Here is a 19,373-nt window from a genome sequence, read left to right on the forward strand (position 1 = left end):
CATTTATTCCAATTTTTACCTCTTCAATCACAAAGTCAATTGTGATTGATTCCTAATTTTTCATCTCCATTAACAGAGCCCCATTTCATTCATTCCTTATTTTAATCTCTTTGCTTACAGAGGCCCCTTCGTGACTGCTATGGGAAAGAGTTGGTGCCCGGATCACTTCATCTGCGCCAACCCTCGCTGCGGTAACAAGCTGGTTGACATGGGTTTCGTTGAGGAGGGAGGCTTCCTCTACTGCGAGAAGGACTATGAGCTCTACTTCGCCCCGCACTGCTTCAAGTGTGATGCCGCTATCATTGGGGTGAGTGAATAAATTACTGTAAAAAAAAAAGAGAGATTGTTTGCAGATTTGTACGCCTATTTTGCTCAAAGTCAATGCTTAAGTGCCTTTTTAATACGCTGATAATCTGAAAATAATGAAATACATGATAGTTTGTATTACTTACTAATAAATATACAGTTTGATTTAAAAAGCCAGAAACTCGGACAACAGCAAGAAAGGCGAGCGAGCTTTCCTCTAACAGCTCTTGTTAATGTAAGCTAATGGAATAGATGTATAACACTGTCATGTCCAGTAATAGGTTGTTTACATATGCATTCCTATGGACGGTTGTAGCTCTGGGAGAAGGTTTGGAGATTGAGTATGGAGACTGGGGCCGGAGAGCAAAGAGATTGGTGCTGGAGAGTAGGAGGTTGCCACGCAAACCCTCGTGTGGGGCGACAGTCGGAGCGTGGCTATTGAGCTTGGGAGATTAGGGAGATTTGGGAGATCGGTAGTTGTAGAGTTATAACCCCACCCCTATGAATAAATGTCTTGAAATGCAGCTTGTGTTGTAATTGTTACAACCCAGCATGGCAGACGTGTTATAACGCCAGTTTGTTTTTCTGAGGCATAAGGATATCAAACATATGACAATTATTTGAGCATTCATACGTGTCAACAATAAACACATGCCAACCCTAGTAAGGGGCCACAGCCGTAGAGTGGCTTATGAGTTTGGGAAAAAGGGTTTTTTGGAGTTATTACCCTAGACAGATGAAAAAGCTACTGAAACCCAGACCCATGTTTTTGTTGTTTTCATTCAATTTGGTGTTGGAGGCATTAAGCATTGCATTCGGCTCTCTGTAAGAATACTTGTGTTATTAACACTGAATGCCTGTTAAACTACTGAGTGGATTTCCGTCAATCTTTCACAGTTGAATTACCTTCATATGTAGGTGATCTTAAAGAGAGGAAAGTGTGTTCAAATCCTCTCACTGCTTTCCTCAATCTTTCACAGTTAAATGTGTAGATCATTTTAATGGAGGAAATACTGACTGCAACCAGTTTTGGCCATTTGTCTTTTTGTCTGCTGTAGACTATTAAAGTTGATTTGGCTGTGTTCAAACATGCATTGTGGAGGCATCAGTGTCCTTGACACATTTCTTGTTCTTATCATAAAAATGCCTTTGCAGGGAAGTTATACAAAATACCAATCTAGCAAATGTTAACTGATTTTAAGAATAGTAATACTAGAACAAATGTGTATGATTTCTTTCAGCCCCAGTTGAAGCACCATACATTTCAATTGTAGCTTACTGGTTTGCGGTTCAACTTTATCCTGAGTGAAGTTTCAACTTTAACTCTGAATTTAAACATACATTTAGGAAAAAAAACACTATATTGCAGGAGAATGGGAATGGTTGTTTTTTTTGCCATATAATGGATCAAAGAACTCCAATCCTTTCACTTATTTTTCATAACATTACTCTCTCCTGTAGGAGTGTGTGAATGCACTGAACAAGCAGTACCACCCTGCGTGCTTCCTGTGCTACCACTGCAAGCAGCCCATTGGGGGCACACAGTTCCATCTGGAGGATGGCAACCCCTACTGCGAGAATGGTGAGTGCAATATGTGGGCTTACTTTACCAATATTACAATCACAACACCATTGATAGCACTGAAAATTGCATTACCACCTGTTGAGTTAATTAAGTAACGTTGTGTGTCCTGTGTATGTTTAGTACATGTGTGAGCATAGCTTGTTCAGGCAGATTCTTCTTTAGTAGAGTACCCTAAATTCCATGATAATGTGGTCATTTGGCAAAACAACAGGTTACCACAGAAACCAAGCTGATGTTGAAAAGAAGTTCTTGTCATTAGCTATACCTTGGCTTATGTTAAATTTCAAAAGGTTGATGTGTAAATCTTTACCAAACTGACTCATGTTGTTGTAGATTGGCGCCAGCTGTACCAAACGATGTGCACGTCCTGCAACTTCCCCATTGAGCCCGGAGACAAGTGGGTGGAGGCCATGAGCAACAACTACCACTCTGAGTGCTTCAACTGCTCGGTATGTGTGTACTTAGTTATTACGCTAGTACTTAGTCGGTACCTTTGTACTTAGTTATTATGCTTGTACTTAGTTGGTACCTTTGCGCTTAGTTATTACACTTGTACTCAGTCAAAACCTTTGTACTTAGTTATTATGCTTGTACTTATTTGGTACCTTTGTACTTAGTTATGATGATTGTGCTTAGTTATTATGCTAGTATTTAGTTGGTACCTTATACTTAGTTATTAGGCTTATACTTAGTTGGTACATTTGTGCTTAGTTATTATGCTTGTGCTTAGTTATTATGCTAGTACTTAGTTGGTACCTTGTACTTAGTTATTAGGCGTGTACTTAGTATAACACGCTTAGTTGGTACTTTGTACTTAGTCATTACACTAGTATTTATTTGGCACCTTTGCATTCAGTTATTACCCTTGTAATTAGTCAGTATCTAAGTACTTTGTTATTGGGCTTAAACCTAGTGGAACCTTTGTACTTAGTTATTGCGCTAGTATCTAGTCAGTACCTTTGTACTTAATTATTGCACTTGTACCTAGTCTGTATCTTTTTTCTTAGTTATTGCGCTTGTACCTAGTTGGTATCTTTGTTCTTAGGTATTGCCCTTGTACCTAGTTGGTATCTTTGAACTTAGTTATTATGCTTGTACCTAGTCGTTGTCTTTGTACTAAGTTATTGCGCTTCTACCAAGTCGAGAATTTTGTTCTTAGTTATTGCACTTGTACCTTGTCAGTATCTTTGTAATAAGTTATTTGCATGTACCTAGTCGGTATCTTTGTTCTTAGATATTGTGCTTGTACCTTGTCCGTATCATTGTGGTATGTTAATGCTTGAACTGAGTTGGTACCTTTGTACTTTGTTACATGTATTATGGTTATACTTAGTTAATACCTTTGTACTTAGTTATTATGTTTGTACCTTGTCAGTATCTTGGTACTAAGTTATTATGCTTGTACTTAGTTATTATGCTTTTACTTAGTTATTATGCTTGTACTTAGGTATTATGTACTTTGTTATTATGCTTGTACTTTGTTATTATGATTGTACTTAGTTATAACACTTATACTTAGTTATTACACTTGTACTTAGTTTGTATGCTTGTAATTTGTACTTAGTTTGTATGCTTGTACTTAGTTTGCTTTACTTAGTCAGTAGTCTTGTACTTAGTCAGTAAGCTTGAACTTAGTTGCATTTTCAAATTGTCTGTGTATGGAATGGCCTGGTACAGAAAGTAAATAGATATTGGATAGCATTAATCCAGATTGTGTTTTCTTTGTAATATGTTCAGCAGCTATGTTGTAAACACAAATGGTTTCAGTATATTTAAATTTATTTTGCATGATTTTGCTGTTGTATAACTCCAATAATCACCAAGGGCTCTGTAAGTAGAAACTCTTGTGATTTCAAAGAGTAAAGCAGTTATCAAGACACATGGCATTCCAGAGTTATTTGCTCTTACACATACCTGAAATCAAGTTGAAAAGATATTGGTCATCTTTTACAAAGCTTTTGTTTTTATTAGCTCGGCTGTTTTCGGAGAAAACCCAAGGTATTGTCATAGCCAGCTCGTTGTGTCCGTCGTCATGTCCGCCGTCCGCCGTCGTGCTAAAACCTTAGCATCTGGTCAAGGTTTTGAACATTGGCTCTAAAATCAAAGTTCTTCAACCTACAACTTTGAAACTTCATATGTAGCTGCACCTTGATGAGTTCTACATGCCACACAATTTTGGGTCACTAGGTCAAAGGTCAAGGTCACTGTGAATTCTAAAAAAAAAAAAAAATCTGTCAAGCTTTCATTTATTCAAGACTGCACCCATAGCCGAGCGTGGCACCCATTATGCGGTGCTCTTGTTTAATTTAAGGCCTCCATTAGCATTTTATGTACATAGCCAAAGTGCTGTTGTTGTTCTTTTTATGCTCCCCGAAATATTTTCGGTGGAGCATATAGTTGCCAGTTTGTAGTTCCTTACTTCCTTGCTTCCTTCCTTTCTTCCTTCCATCACACTTTTTAGCTCACCTGAGCACAACATGCTCATGGTGAGCTTTTGTGATCGCCTTTTGTCCGTCGTCCCTCGTGCGTTGTCCATTGTGCCACGTCAACATTTGCCTTGATCACTCTCTAGAGGCCACATTTATTGTCCAATCTTCATGAAACTTGCTCAGAAGATTGGTTTCAATGATATCTTGGATGAGTTCGAAAATGGTTACGTTTGCTTGAAAAACATGGCTGCCAAGGGGCGGGGCAATTTTCCTTACATGGCTATATATGGCTATAGTAAAATCTTGTTAACACTCTATAGAGGCCACATTTATTGTCTGATCTTCATGAAACTTGGTCAGAAGATTCATCCCAATAATATCTTGGATGAGTTCGAAAATGATGCCGGTTGGTTGAAAACATGGCTGCCAGGGGGCGGCGCATTTTTCCTTATATGGCTATAGTAAAACCTTGTTAACACTCTAGAGGCCACATTTATTTTCTGATCTTCATGAAACTTGCTCAGAAGATTTGTCCCACTGATATCTTTGATGAGTTCAAAAATGGTAACCTTTGCTTGAAAAACATGGCTGCCAAGGGGGCGGGGCATTTTTCCTTATATGGCTATATATTGCTATAGTAAAATCTTGTTAACACTCTAGAGGCCACATTTATTGTCCAATCGTTATGAAACTTGGTCAGAAGATTCATCCCAATAATATCTTGCACGAGTTCGAAAATGATGCCGGTTGGTTGAAAAACATGGCCGCCAGGGGGGGCAGGGCATTTTTCCTTATATGGCTATAGTAAAACCTTGTTAACATTCTAGAGGCCACATTTATTGTCCAATCTTGATGAAATATGGTCAGAAGATTTGTCTTAATGATATCTTGGATGAGTTCGAAAATGGTTTTGGTTGCTCTAAAAACATGGCCACCAAGGGGCGGGGCATTTTTCCTTATATGGCTATAAAAGGCTATAGTAAAATCTTGTTAACACTCTAGAGGCCACATTTATAGTCCGATCTTCATGAAACTCGGTCAGAAGATTCATCCTAATAATATCTTGGACGAGTTCAAAAATGATGCCGGTTGGTTGAAAAACATGGCCACCACAGGGGCGGGGCTATTTTCCTTATATGGCTATAGTAAAACCTTGTTAACACTCGTAGAGGTCACATTTATTTTCCGATCATCATGAAACTTGGTCAGAAGATTTGTCCCAATGACATCTTGGATGAGTTCGAAAATGGTTTAGGTTGCTCTAAAAACATGGCCACCAGGGGCGGGCATTTTTCCTTATATGGCTATATATGGCTATAGTAAAACCATGTTAACACTCTAGAGGCCATATTTATTGTCCAATAATCATGAAATTTGGTCAGAAGATTGGTCTCAATGATATCTTGCATGAGTTCGAAAATAATTATGTTTGCTTGAAAAAAATGGCTTCCAAGGGGTGGGGAATTTTTCCTTATATGGCTATAGTAAAATCTTGTTAACACTCTAGAGGCCACATTTACTGTCCGATCTTCATGAAACTTGGTCTGAAGATTCATCCCGATAATATCTTGGATGAGTTAAAAAATGATGCCCTTTGGTTGAAAACATGGCTGCCAGGGGGCACGGCATTTTTCCTTATATGGCTATAGTAAAACCTTGTTTACACTCTAGAGGCCACATTTATTTTCCGATCTTCGTGAAACTTGGTCAGAAAATTTGTCCCAATAATATCTTGTTATCTCAGGTGAGCGACTTTGGGCCTTTCAGGTCCTCTTGTTTAAAAGTTTCTCATAGCATCTTCAATACTTTAATGATCTCTTTCATATTTGGCATGTATGTACCTTGCATGAACCTCTACCTTTTTGATGAGGTTTGAGGTCACTGGGGTCAAGGTCAAGGTCACCGAGACTAATAATAGATTTTTCTGTCACGCTTTTTTAACAGTGTCTCATAGCACCTTCAATACTTTACCGATCTCTTTCATATTTGGCATGTAGTTACCTTGCATCGACCTCTAGCTTTTGATGAGGTTAGAGGTCACTGGGGTCAAGGTCAAGGTCACTGAGGCTAATAATAGATTTTTCCGTCGTGCTTTTTTAACAGTTTCTCATAGCACCTTCAATACTTTACCGATCTTTTTCCTATTTGGCATGTAGTTACCTTGCATGGACCTCTACCTTTTGATGAGGTTTGAGGTCACTGGGGTCAAGGTCACTGAGGCTAATAATAGATTTTTCTGTCACACTTTTTTTACAGTTTCTCATAGCACCTTCAATACTTTACCAATCTCTTCCATATTTGGCATGTAGTTTGATGAGGTTTGAGGTCACTGGGGTCAAGGTCACTGAGGCTAATAATAGATTTTTCCTTCACACTTTTTTTACAGTTTCTCATAGCACCTTCAATACTTTACCGAACTCTTTCATATTTGGCATGTAATTACCTTGCATGGACCTCTACCTTTTGATGAGGTCACTTGGGCCAAGGTCAAGGTCACCGAGGCTATTGATAGATTTTTCGGTCACACTTTTTTAACAGTTTCTCGTAGCACCTTCAATACTTTACCGATCTCTTTCATATTTGCCTTGTAGGTACCTTTCATGGACCTCTACCTTTTGATGAGGTTTGAGGTCACTGGGTCAAGGTCACCGAGGATAAAGATAGATTTTTTTAGGTGTTTATTAACACATCGGGGAGCATCCATCAGTTTCACAGATATTCTTGTTTTGTTAAAAAACAATTTGAACATGTTGCTTATACTTCTTCAATGATTTTCTTGTCTTATTTTTTTTAGAGCTGCCAAGTGAATCTAGAAGGGCAGGCATTTTATGCAAAGGCGGGAAAGCCCTTTTGCAAAAAGCATGCTCGATAAACTGCTACACGAGCCAAATAGAGGGAGTAACCAGTTTAGTTCTTTTAACCACTGTCACCTTAGTTTGTAAGCCTGTTGCAGTGAAATATTCTCTTGTATTGCAATGTTCATTGTTAGATGTTCACTTGCCAATAATATTTTAAGAAAATCAAAGGAGACAATTTCTGAAGCTAGTGTCTATGCTATATAACGATGTGTTATGATTGTTTGATGGATCTTTTTAGAGGGTTATTTATGGTTTTGTTATGAGAAAAGATCATGGATGTTATGGGAAGTTGCAGCGATGTTGTCTGTAAAACGGCTAGGATTAGAGAATAGTTTGAATGTTTAAATCTGAGTGTTTTAATAATACATTTGTACATATCAGAGCCAAATAATTTGTACAATTCAGGATCATGGTTTGCCACGTAGTTATATAAAACATTTAAAGTGCCTGAGTACACACTTCTTGCAAAAATGTTTTGTTTTAAATGGCATGAATGTTTACATTTATTCTTTAAGAGTATCGGAGCTTTATTAATAGTATCTCTCATAAATATCTTTTAAAAGCTTGTGTATTTCCTGTAAAGACATTTTGTAGTATTTCTCTATTTCCAATCATGGAAGGATAGAGCTGTATGCATTTACATATGTGTTCAAATTGGAATATAATGTACAATGCTAGTTGAAATTTACTCATGTATTCATGTACACATTCATTGTAGTAATATATTATGAAATAGCATAATGTTTGTACTATATTTTGAATTAATTGTTACTATGCCCAGCATTGTAAAATAAGTAACATGAGTGGCATTCTGGGAACCAGGTTTAATGCATGTGCGTAAAATATCAGCCCAGCTCGGCTGATCAGATGCAGTTTACAGACTTCTTTAAAAGCATAAATTAAAAGAAGCAGAAAGCTGTATTATGCCTTGTTTTCCCAGAGCCCTGAGCATTCCTGTAAACGTTAACATTTTTTCCAAAATGATCATAAACAAAAACTTTTTAAGAATGACAATAGTGTAAAGAAATAAAAGAATTGTAACTTTTATCGAAAGAAATATGGTTCAGTTATTGTCATTCTATGGGAATATGCTGAGACTCATCCCAATATAATGAATACTTCTATGAAGACTTTTAGCCCAATTTAATACTGGACAATGAAGTCCACACTTTTATTTGATGTTGTGTATATTTTTACTTGTATTTATTTGTAGCCATGTTAACCTGTGCTTTTTGAGCAAATGGGACTGGGGTAAACTGAAATGTGTATCATGGGAGTTGCTTGTGTACAAAAACTGCATTTCAGGCAAAATTGTTTGTATCTTGTTATGGACGCTTGGCAAAATTATCTTGTTTAGATCCAGGCTTTGATAGATAGTTGTTTTATACCTGTTCATAGTGCCTTTCTTGCAAGTTTGTTACAAATGTGCTGTATGTGTTAAATGTATACAAGAATCTATCTGATGTTGCTGTTTTGTATATTATTTGAATTTCACCAGTTGTATGTCGGACTGTTTTTATGCCATATTATTTAAAATGTGGAGCTATTTTCCTAGCAGCTTACTTTTGTATCATCCTTGTTGTATATACCGGTACATTTCTTATGATCAGAAAAAGGACAAACATTATTATACAGGATATATTGATTCTTAGTGCCAACAATGTACTTTCAATTTGTATACGTCTTAAATGTTAATTAATTATTAAGATTGAGCCTGTTTGCGAAAAGATTTTTACAGTGTTGAATAAAAAGATTATTTTTTTTGGTGATACAAAATTAAAAGCCTAAAATTTCTTGATATACTGTCCACATATCAGATTTGTTGTGCCTTACATTCTGTTTTTACCTCATAAATTGGGAATGCTGTGTATAATTCAGTTTTGTTTCCACATTCTTGTTTTTTGAATTAACGTTTGCAGTAATTATGCCTGGAATTAATTGACAAAAATTTACAATTTCTAACCATTTATGTCTTTAATATAAAAACAAATGTCTTCTCAATACAATTTTTGTCTATTCAATGGCTAATACTCCTTTTTGATTTTTTTTCTGTATAGACAATAGGCAAATCTTCTATATATTGATAAATATTCATTGATGTTCACTGCTTTGCTCCTTTATTAAAATATTGTATGTCCTTTTATCCAATCTTTTTAAAATATCTATGCATGGTTTCATTCTACAATACGACTGAACCTTTTTTTGCTGCTGTTTTGTTGCCTGTTGACTTGTATGCAGTAGCATATAGAATGCTGGTAATGACTGAATGTTCCAATATTGTGACTACACTCCCATCTCAATAGTTACCTTGGATTGATGTAATACCAATAAAGTGTATGAAAAAAGTCATTTATATCTTGTTATAAATACCATATCCCAATAGTTTTATTTAGAATTGAACTTATCCCAAAATACTTGTATCACGTGACTATTTGCATATTGACAAAAGATTTTAGATTCCTTTAGTGTGAAAAACAATGCATAACCCTGTGGATCAAGTTCATATTTAAATGTACCTCATGTAAATTAGCAAATAAGTTCTGATTTCTGTTTTCACTGAGTTCTGAATAACAACAATTGGTTGTGCAGGTTTGGAAAAGAAGTGTTCAATGCTTGAACGTTCCTAATTGGGCACTAAGTGCATACTCATCAATATCTAGTTTGATGAAGTCCAAAGACTTAAGAACACTTCAGTAATTGTAGTGTCATAACTGCTAGTCCAAAATCTTGTTGCAGTTATCTTTCTTGCAAATGATCAATAAATGACAAGCAAGGTACTGATAACCACCAAGTTTGATCCCTCTAAGTATTCGTAAACAAGCAATGCCATTCTTCTCTAAGACTACCAGTATTTCATTTACACTAGATTTTGTGGAATTCACATACCAGTACATGAATTGTAATGAAGTTCCAATGCATTCTATAAACTGTTATGCGAAAATGGGACTTTAATGCCATAAGATGCCCTTATACAAGTTGTGTAATGCTCAAATGGGACTTATGCCATATTTGGCCAGAATAGCTCCAGACCAGCCTGTGCAGCCTGTGCAGAGCTACCCTTACAACTAATGAAAAAACATTATTATGTTAATTTATATCAGAAACAGTAGCTCTTCAACAAACTGAGCAAATGCAAAGACCACACCTCGGTTGCTATGCTGGAAGCATATAACATAAGACCCATTTTTGTGTGACTAGGCTCATATATCACAGAATACTACATACACTCATTCAATTGGTGAAATTCTTCAATGAATTTCATTTTGAAAATGAAATATGTTTCATGTCAAACATGTGTGAACGAATGATAGATCAAATGGCTATGCAAAAAGCATTCCTGTAACTCCATTGTATCATATCAAACAAACATGGACAAACCATGAAAAATAAGCAAGATGGAGCTCCAATTCAACAAATTTATTCAGATCTATGTATAATATATTGGTAACAAACTCAAAGATTCATGAAGGATTACAGGGTAAAAGAATTGCCAAGCTATTGCAGTTAAACATCATTAACATGAGCAGTGCCAAGTAAAGCAGTGCCAAACAATGAAGTCTTTTAAACAGGGTACATGTTTCCATACGCCATTCTTAAATACATTAGAATATAAACCTAACATTTATACTTAAAGTTTGAAACATAACATTCTGAAATATTTTAGTGTGTTCATTTGCTCCATAAATTGATGTCTACATGTAGGTGCACATTTTGTAGATGTCTTGAAAGTGTGAAAGATTTCATTTATCACAAACCATGACGCAAACAAAAATATATGATAAACGGTTATTTTTAAATTAACAATATACATAACTCCTTTTAATATTCAAAATATAATTGATCATTTTTATACAAGATTATGGCATCTATACTTTTATAATTATATTAGAGAACTGAATCAGATGTCAAATACTATACGATATATAACAATGATGTATTGCATACCCTATGAAGTCATTTGCTGACCTCATTATAGAATTTATAATTATGGCGATAGAGAATTAAACATTTGTAGAGAAAAACAATATGAACATAAACAAGAGCAATTCTAGACAGATTTCTTGCATGACTATGGACTAACACTACGAAAAACCCACAATATTGCTAGTTTACATAAATCCGCATCCATGAAACTTGGCAAATTAACACACCATCAGGGAAAATGTTATAGTGAAAATGAATAATAAATAAAAATAGGAAAGTATTAAATAAAACAAAAGGTAATTATTATGCTAATTTTAAAATGCTCACCTGAGAGGAAAGGTAATGTTGCATGCATTTTTTCTCTGATCAAGGTAAATTATAAAAAACACACATAGAAACTCAAACACACATACATGTAAGGAGCATATTATGACTTTGTTCAACAGAAAACAAGAAGCCGAAGGATGTCAAATAAGCTTACGTTACATAGTCATCTTGGTACAATAAAGTTTTTATTGAGGAAAATGGTACATTTGTTTTTCACTAAAACACAATCTAACAATACAGCTTTAACTTTTTTTAAAGCAAAGACGTAAAACAAGCATTTTTTCATAATGGCATTTAAAATATGGGACAAATGTATAAAGTCATTCAACTGTGCAACTTTAGACCACTGAACAGTAAATAATCAAACAAAAAGGAAGAACAGAACTTAAATGTGCATTATTAATATGAAATATACCAACTTTTTACTGACCTTTGCGTGCCATTTATAAAAAAAACATAAACAATAACAAGTAAATAAACATTAAACTATGTACATAAGTTAAGTACATAGGAAACAACATTGTACATGTACACTACACACTACAATATCTAAACAAATCTCACAACAAACCAAATAGCACCAACACAGAACTGATACCACATATTGCCATAACATTCATATATCAATGGTTTTCTCAGAATATAAAATATTAACAAACAATAGACCATATCAGTAGATGAAAATTAGCACCGAAACATACAATTTTTCAATTGTATTTATTTGCAGAAAATATTCAAAACATTTATTTAAAAATTACATAATGCTATTATTTGCTGGCATATAATTGGCAAACCAACATCACATTACGCGTAAATATTGAAAAATGTTTGCTGATAAAAAACTGCAAGTTAAAAAAATTACGTAAATGCCAGATGTGTAAGGACTTGCTCAAATATCAAAGACATAAAAATATATATTCAAAAAAATAATGCCCGATTTCTTGTATAAACTAACCAATGTAAATCAACAACTTTTGCAATGTTTCTACCATTAAAAACTATTGGGGAAAAATTGTCCTTGAATATATTAAATATTATACAATCATCAATTATGCCAGTGAATAAAATGATACATTTATCAGTACTTAAGGCCTTAACTTGCACACATACAAACTATGTAGTTTAACCCACAATCTTTACATAGCTTTTAAAAAATTTGATGGAAATATAATGAAATGTGTGCTTTGTTTGTACACACTAAATTGAAAACTTTTATGATAGAAACCTTGAAATTTAAACACAGCATGTTAACAGAACAATTGTGCATCCACCCATTAAAAAACAAGCCATTTTCATGACAATATCATGTTTTATTCCTCAATGTTTATTCTTTCATACAACTTAATTTAGTAAAAGCAAGTAGCAAGTGAAACATATTTGATAACTTTAAAGACATGTCAAGGAGACAAAAATGAATTCACAAAGGATTGTTCACCCAAAAAATAAAATAAAAAATAAGGCACTCAATGAAAATCCAATTGAAATCCAATCTTTGTTCTCCTGGTTGATTTGGAGATGAGGTAAGATTAAGGTGAAGGTCACAAGGTGTACATTTTGTTACTACGGAAACACTACATCACACATAAGGAAACATCTGCATCCTATCATATACTGCCACCCCGTGCATATCTGAAAATATACCAAAAAACAACATGTGGAATCATGAAGTAATGTAAACTATATTATACGACCCGTTCCATGCAGCAATGGGTCGTATGCCATAGAGTCCCGCATGCATTCGCACAAGCTGGTTATGAGCTTTGCTGTCTGCTAATGTGACGAGAAACCTTGAAGGACTTTTAAGGGGACAGTGTAGCTCCTGACCATTCTATGCAACTGTGCAGGCTGGTCTGGATTTTACCTGGCCGCATATTGCATTCCGGTATTACCCATTTTAGCATTATGTGGTTCATACCCAGAAGTGTTATACATTTTGTCAAAGATAAATGATCAATTTGCAACTGATTAGCATCTTTTTTATGGTGCAAGGGTTTAAAAGAATCTGAATGTTATTGCACGAACTAGATCAAACTTATTATTTCATCTCTGCATCCTTAAAACTCTCTTGAAGAAAACGGTTTTGATGTAAATTCTAATCCATTTATAACAAGTACCATGCTGATGACACAATAGTTGCTACACTAATATACGCCACAATAGTGAAGTGGATATGGTGTCCGCCTAGCGATCAGAAAGTCCATGATTAAATTCTCACTCAGGAAGCGTTCTTAGGATCATCTTAAGACATAAAATACTGGTTCTTTTCAGGAAATGGACATGACAATCTTTCTATGAACTTAAGGCATGCAATCAAGCTAAAGTCAATAGATTAATACTTAACTATACTAATAACAAGCAATAATCTAAATAATTATAAATGACCGACATACTAATGACAACTGATGACCTAATTAACAAGCAAATTCGTTGAATTGATATCAACCGCCAATATGTTTCTGGACACAAAAGTGTTACATTTGACACTCAAAAAAGCATTTTTTCAAGATACAAAGGGCCATTACTCCGTAATTAACAGATGGTGTACAATGCCATTTGGCATGCATCATCCTCTTATCCATATATATACTCATACCAAGTTTCAATGAAATCTGCCAAAGCGCTTCCAAGATATGGCTCCGGACACAAAAGTGCCGGACGGACGGAAAGACAGACGGAAAGACCGACGGAAAGACGGACGGACAGAAGGACAACGCCAAAACAATATCCCTCCGCCTATGGCAGGGGATAATAATAAACTACCAGTATAGTAAAGACAACTAATGATAAATAACTAGCACATAAATGACAAGTGTTGATCATACTAATGATAAATAACTAGCACACTAATGACAAGTGTTGATCTGACTAATGATAAATAACTAGCAAACTAATGACAAGTGTTGATCTGACTAATGATAAATAACTAGCAAACTAATGACAAGTGTTGATCTGACTAATGATAAATAATTAGCAAACTAATGGCAAGTGTTGATCTGACTACTGTAATTACTCTATGTTATCGGACACTCTAAGCTTTCGAACACCCCTTTTTTTAGCAAAAATAATTATTTTTCGTGACTCTTAATTTTCGGACACACATGTTTTTGTCCATAATTAATGTCTCTCAGTTTTCGGACAGTATATTTTACAGCGCTATTTTACCAAATTTCGGTCCTGTTTTTGATATTTAATGACAATTCGATAATGGGGTTTTACAACCAGATTAACATCATAAAACATGCCAGGTGCATGCCTGAGGGCAACGGACCAATACATTTGCATTATTGGGTAGATAACCTTGTAAACCGGTATTAAACAATGGTTTCCCCCGATAGCATAAGCGTTATGAAAATTACCAGGGGTAGTGCCAATTAACAGTTCAATTATCTACCGCAATGGTACTACCCCTTCTCAGTAAAATAACTGTGACAAATACTAAACGCTTCAAAGTGTGATGCACCCTATTGCAAGTTTTACGAACAATGAAAGGTGTTAGACAACAACTATCGGAAATGAACAAACAAAGAATTCATAGTTTGCTTTTTTTATTGCGTTAATTTCAGGTTCATACTAGCGAGTATCGGTACATCACATGCTCATCTTTGAACTCGTTGGTCAAAGTACAGCTTGTAGTTACTTTCTGTCAAATAAATTAAGCATTTAAAATTCTTTAAAATGCAGTGCAAACATATATAACTGTAATTTATACTATACGGTAAGGTATTTTACAAGCGCACGCTATTACCAGTAGTCGTTGATACAATTGACGCTATTTTCGGACACTTCAATTTTCGACTCTATAAGTTTTCGGACACCTGTATTTTGTGAATATTTTTCGTATCTAAGTTTTCGGACACGAAAAACAAAAAAATCTTTAAGTGTCCAAAAACATAGAGTAATTACGGTAATGATAAATAACTAGCAAACTAATGACAACTGATGATCTGACTAATGATAAATAACTAGCATACTGATGTCACTTGATGACCTTATTTAAGATACATATAAATGACAAGCATACAAATGACAACTGATGATCTTACTAATTATAAACAGCTCCAGCGTATCTCATATTATCCCCAGGGGCCTGGGCCGTCTGCCTAGCGTGCACCTCACAACAGAGTTGTCCTTCAATCATGAAATAACCTGCAAAATAAATTTACCCTATTAAGAGCTTCTGCACGCTAAAATCAACTAAGAAAAAATTCTGTCAGCCAAAGACTTAAATGAGATACATCTCAGTTTAAGAGCCAATTGAGTGTTAAGCTACCATATCTTATGTTCACAAGATTTTCAAGAAAAGAAAAAAGTATTGGTTCTATCAAGGAGACAAAGTCTGCAGTGTCTCCATAAAACATGGATTACCAATGCACTCAACCTATTTAATTTTATTGAAACAAGGGCTGTTTGTAAAACATGCATGCTCCCCATATGGACTGTCAGTTGTAGTGGCAGCCATTGTGTGAATACGTTTTTTGGCACTGTGACCTTGACCTTTGACCTAGTGACCTGAAAATCAATAGGGGTCATCTGCGAGTCATGATCAATGTCCCTATAATAGTTTCATGATCCTAGGAGTGAGCTTTCTTGAGTAATCATATGGAAACCATTTTAAGTGTTCTTGAGTTATCATCCGGAAACCATTTTTCTAAGTTGAGTCACCGTGACCTTGACCTTTGACCTAAAAATCAATAGGGGTCATCTGCGAGTCACGATCAATGTACCTATGAAGTTTCATGATCCTAGGCATAAGCGTTCTTGAGTTACCATCCAGTAACCATTTTACTATTTCGGGCCACCATGACCTTGACCTTTGACCTAGTGACCTGAAAATCAATAGGGGTCATCTGCGAGTCATGATCAATGTACCTATGAAGTTTCATGATCCTAGGCCTAAGCATTCTTGAGTTATCATCCGGAAACCATCTGGTGGACGGACATACGGACGTACAGACATATGGACATATGGACATACGGACTGACATGAGCAAAACAATATACCCCCTCTTCTTCGAAGGGGGGCATAACTAATATTTTCGTTTACGGTGGTCTAAGAAAATCATTTCTGAGTATGCTTCAATTAAAGCCGAAAAACAAAATACTAAGCCCATTTAAATAGAGATGTATCACAGACACTGATGCTCCCACATGTTCCAACACAATAAAATCCACATATATTTTCGTGGGTGGAAAAAAGACCAAGGGCTGAATTCTGCCAAAACTGCTTGTTGAAATTCCTAATTCCTAACCTTAATTGTCATCTATGCATTAACGTCATTTAACTGTGAAAAGTTAAGCAAGATGCACCCAAAAGTGACAGAGGAGTGTTGAAAACACACAATTTTGCAGCTATGAGTTCTCAAGTGACAAAACAGACAAGGGCCAAAATTATGACAAAATTACAGTTTGTCAACCAGTTCCGGATAATCAGCAGTTCCGATTAATTTGTATTTAATTTACCATAATGCCCCCATAAAAACAAAATGATAAGTGTCTAAAATATACATTAGGTAAAGGAATAAATCAACAAAGTTTTAGCAAGAAAGCTTTTGTATTATGCTTAAAGGGGGGATAAATGCAGCAAAAAGTTAACCGGAACTGATTGAAAGAGTTATGTTTTGAAATTTGCATATGGATATAGAAGGCTTTATTATTTTCAAATAAACTTTTTGCTGATTGAAAACAAATGCCATGACAATGTTATGAAATACGTATTCTGTAAGTTGAATGATCCTAAATAATTTTCCGAAGGGTGAACTTAAATTGGCTATTTTTGACAAAAAACTGCATATGCCGTCTGGCCTAACCTGTTATCATACAAAATAAATTTAACCCTTTATTTTTACATCTTCTCACATTGACACTAAATCCCAAGAGAAATTATTGTGGTCAAAAGAATTAACGTTTTTTGCCGAAATTAATATCTTTAAGATCATCAACAACATATAATTATTCAACGTTTAAGCGAGATCTGCCCAGAAGTAAAAGAGGAGATTTATACAAAAGTTTCAAGACGTACTGGCTTACAGACGGACACACAGTCTGACCAGTGAAATGTTTAATGCCTCCTACCCCTTATGGACATTAAAACATCCTAGTGAAGTGACCTCTTACCTTTTTGCTTGAGGAAGACTCCACAGCGGGCACATTTGAAGCATTTCTCATGATATGGCATACCCTTGATCCTCACAAACACACCCCTGAAGTGAAGGAAAGTATCAAACTTAACCCTTTGCATGCTGGGAAATTTGTCGTCTGCTAAAATGTCGTCTGTTGAATTTCTAAAATTACCATTTTCTTCGAATTTTTTTCAAAGAATACTATCAGAATAGCAAACAGTTTGGATCCAGATGAGACGCCACGTTCTGTGGCGTCTCATCTGGATCCAAACTGTTTGCAAAGGCCTTTAAAATTCAGCTCCAGCGCTTTAAGGGTTAACAATCAATCAACTAAGCATAACTATTTCTAACAATTATTATTTCTGAATAAATAAACATATACCCACAACTATTTTTTTAATAATTCCGTTCTTTCTAGTGATTATTATAATATATGGTGCTTAAAAAGCAGTGATCGACTGTAGAATGATTGCTGTAAGAATTAAAGCAATGCATAAACAGGAGAAGTTGCTAAAAAACTAATCATTTAATTAATTTAATGGCCATAAATTTTTAGATCCATTTTTTTATGTTAATTTACATTTAGCCTAACAATTCTATGTGTTAATTGTTAACACATACATATGTACATATAATTGTCATATGTTCCATAACCCAAAATATCATAAAAATATACTGTTTGGTATAACGCTTCTTCCATGCAGGGTTGTAAAAATAACAACAAAAACAACACAAGCTCAAGTTCAAGTAATTTATTCATAGTTCTGGTGTAATAACTCTACAACTACCGAGCTCCCAAATCTCCCAAGCGCAATAGCGGCGCTCCGGCCGTCGCACCACTTCTAGCTCTCCAGCACCAGTCTTTATACTCAACCACCGAACCTTCTCTCCAGTGCTACAACCATTCATGTATTTAAACCCATCTACAGAAATGCATATTAACAAAACTTATTTAACTGTGCATAAACTGTAAATACATCTATGCCATCAGTTTAAACATAACAAATATCTGTTTCTAACATTAATATTAAGCAAATTAATATTAAGCAAATATGCATAAACCTGATGACAATAAACTTCATCATAATAGTTTAAGCACTGTTAATTAATGAAGAACTTTATCTAGTTTAAATAACTAACCATGCATTACCAGTCAGCATGTGCGTTTACTAGTACTTGGGAAAAAATTAAACAAGTGTGAAGATTCGCTTTAACTAATTATTTACAGTGTGATTTGTTAGAAAACATAACAATGACTACCGGTAGTTTAAACAATTGTCTTCTCATTGCCCTACCAAACCAAAAAAAGAATAAATAATGTTAGCAACTCACGTGACTAGATTCCCGCATCCTGTACAATGCATACTCTCCTGTTTTGGAGGTGGTGCAGGGTTAGATGTTGCCGTTGGCGCCTTAACAGACCGGAAACCGCCTGGCTGGGAACCTGTTAGCGACAAAAACATGCAACATGAATCCTCAAACATTTTGTGTCCAAACATTTAACTGACTGAGGCCATGCCTCAATCGATTTGAGAGTTTCAAATAGAAAAACTAGCCATTTGCAACTGCATGTTCTATTTAGATACAAAGATTTCTGAAAATAGTTGTTCATGAAGTGTCCTATGCCACTTTCTGAATTGATAATGCCTTAGGGACTAAATTGTTTAATTGTGTCTGCTCTTTTTTTTACCCTTAAGAATAGTTTTTAGAGTAAACAAGCTACCTTAAAAATTGTTAACACGTTAAGGCTCAAATTGCATCCAATTGAATATAACAGAACATTAATTTTGTACTTTTTTCAGCATGTCCAAACTATCATGGATAT

At 35.1% G+C, this 19,373-nt stretch overlaps 2 protein-coding genes across 10 annotated transcripts in view; one reads left to right on the forward strand and one right to left on the reverse strand.

The window, feature by feature from the left end:
• LOC127867614 (PDZ and LIM domain protein 7-like) overlaps positions 1–9,527 on the forward strand; it is a 56,924-nt gene extending 47,397 nt beyond the window's left edge. For all 7 annotated transcript variants that reach the window (XM_052408911.1, XM_052408910.1, XM_052408912.1 and 4 more), the window contains 4 exons: positions 121–307; positions 1,768–1,888; positions 2,225–2,340; positions 7,115–9,527. In XM_052408911.1, coding sequence (XP_052264871.1) covers positions 121–307; positions 1,768–1,888; positions 2,225–2,340; positions 7,115–7,192 — 502 coding nt within the window. In that variant the 3' untranslated portion in view covers positions 7,193–9,527. The remainder of the gene's footprint in view (positions 1–120; positions 308–1,767; positions 1,889–2,224; positions 2,341–7,114) is intronic.
• A 1,053-nt stretch (positions 9,528–10,580) lies between these two features.
• The window catches only part of LOC127867617 (PDZ and LIM domain protein Zasp-like), a 39,646-nt gene continuing 30,853 nt past the window's right edge, over positions 10,581–19,373 (reverse strand). For 2 of the 3 annotated variants that reach the window (XM_052408917.1, XM_052408916.1), the window contains exons 6-9: positions 18,881–18,992; positions 17,544–17,629; positions 15,473–15,575; positions 10,581–13,058 (exon numbers count right to left, since the gene is read on the reverse strand). In XM_052408917.1, the coding sequence (XP_052264877.1) occupies position 13,058; positions 15,473–15,575; positions 17,544–17,629; positions 18,881–18,992 (302 nt within the window). In that variant the 3' untranslated portion in view covers positions 10,581–13,057. The remainder of the gene's footprint in view (positions 13,059–15,472; positions 15,576–17,543; positions 17,630–18,880; positions 18,993–19,373) is intronic. The other variant, XR_008043583.1, reaches the window with a different exon arrangement.

This window comes from Dreissena polymorpha, chromosome 2, assembly GCF_020536995.1.
Source record: "Dreissena polymorpha isolate Duluth1 chromosome 2, UMN_Dpol_1.0, whole genome shotgun sequence".
In the NCBI taxonomy this organism is placed as follows: Eukaryota; Metazoa; Mollusca; class Bivalvia; order Myida; family Dreissenidae; genus Dreissena; species Dreissena polymorpha.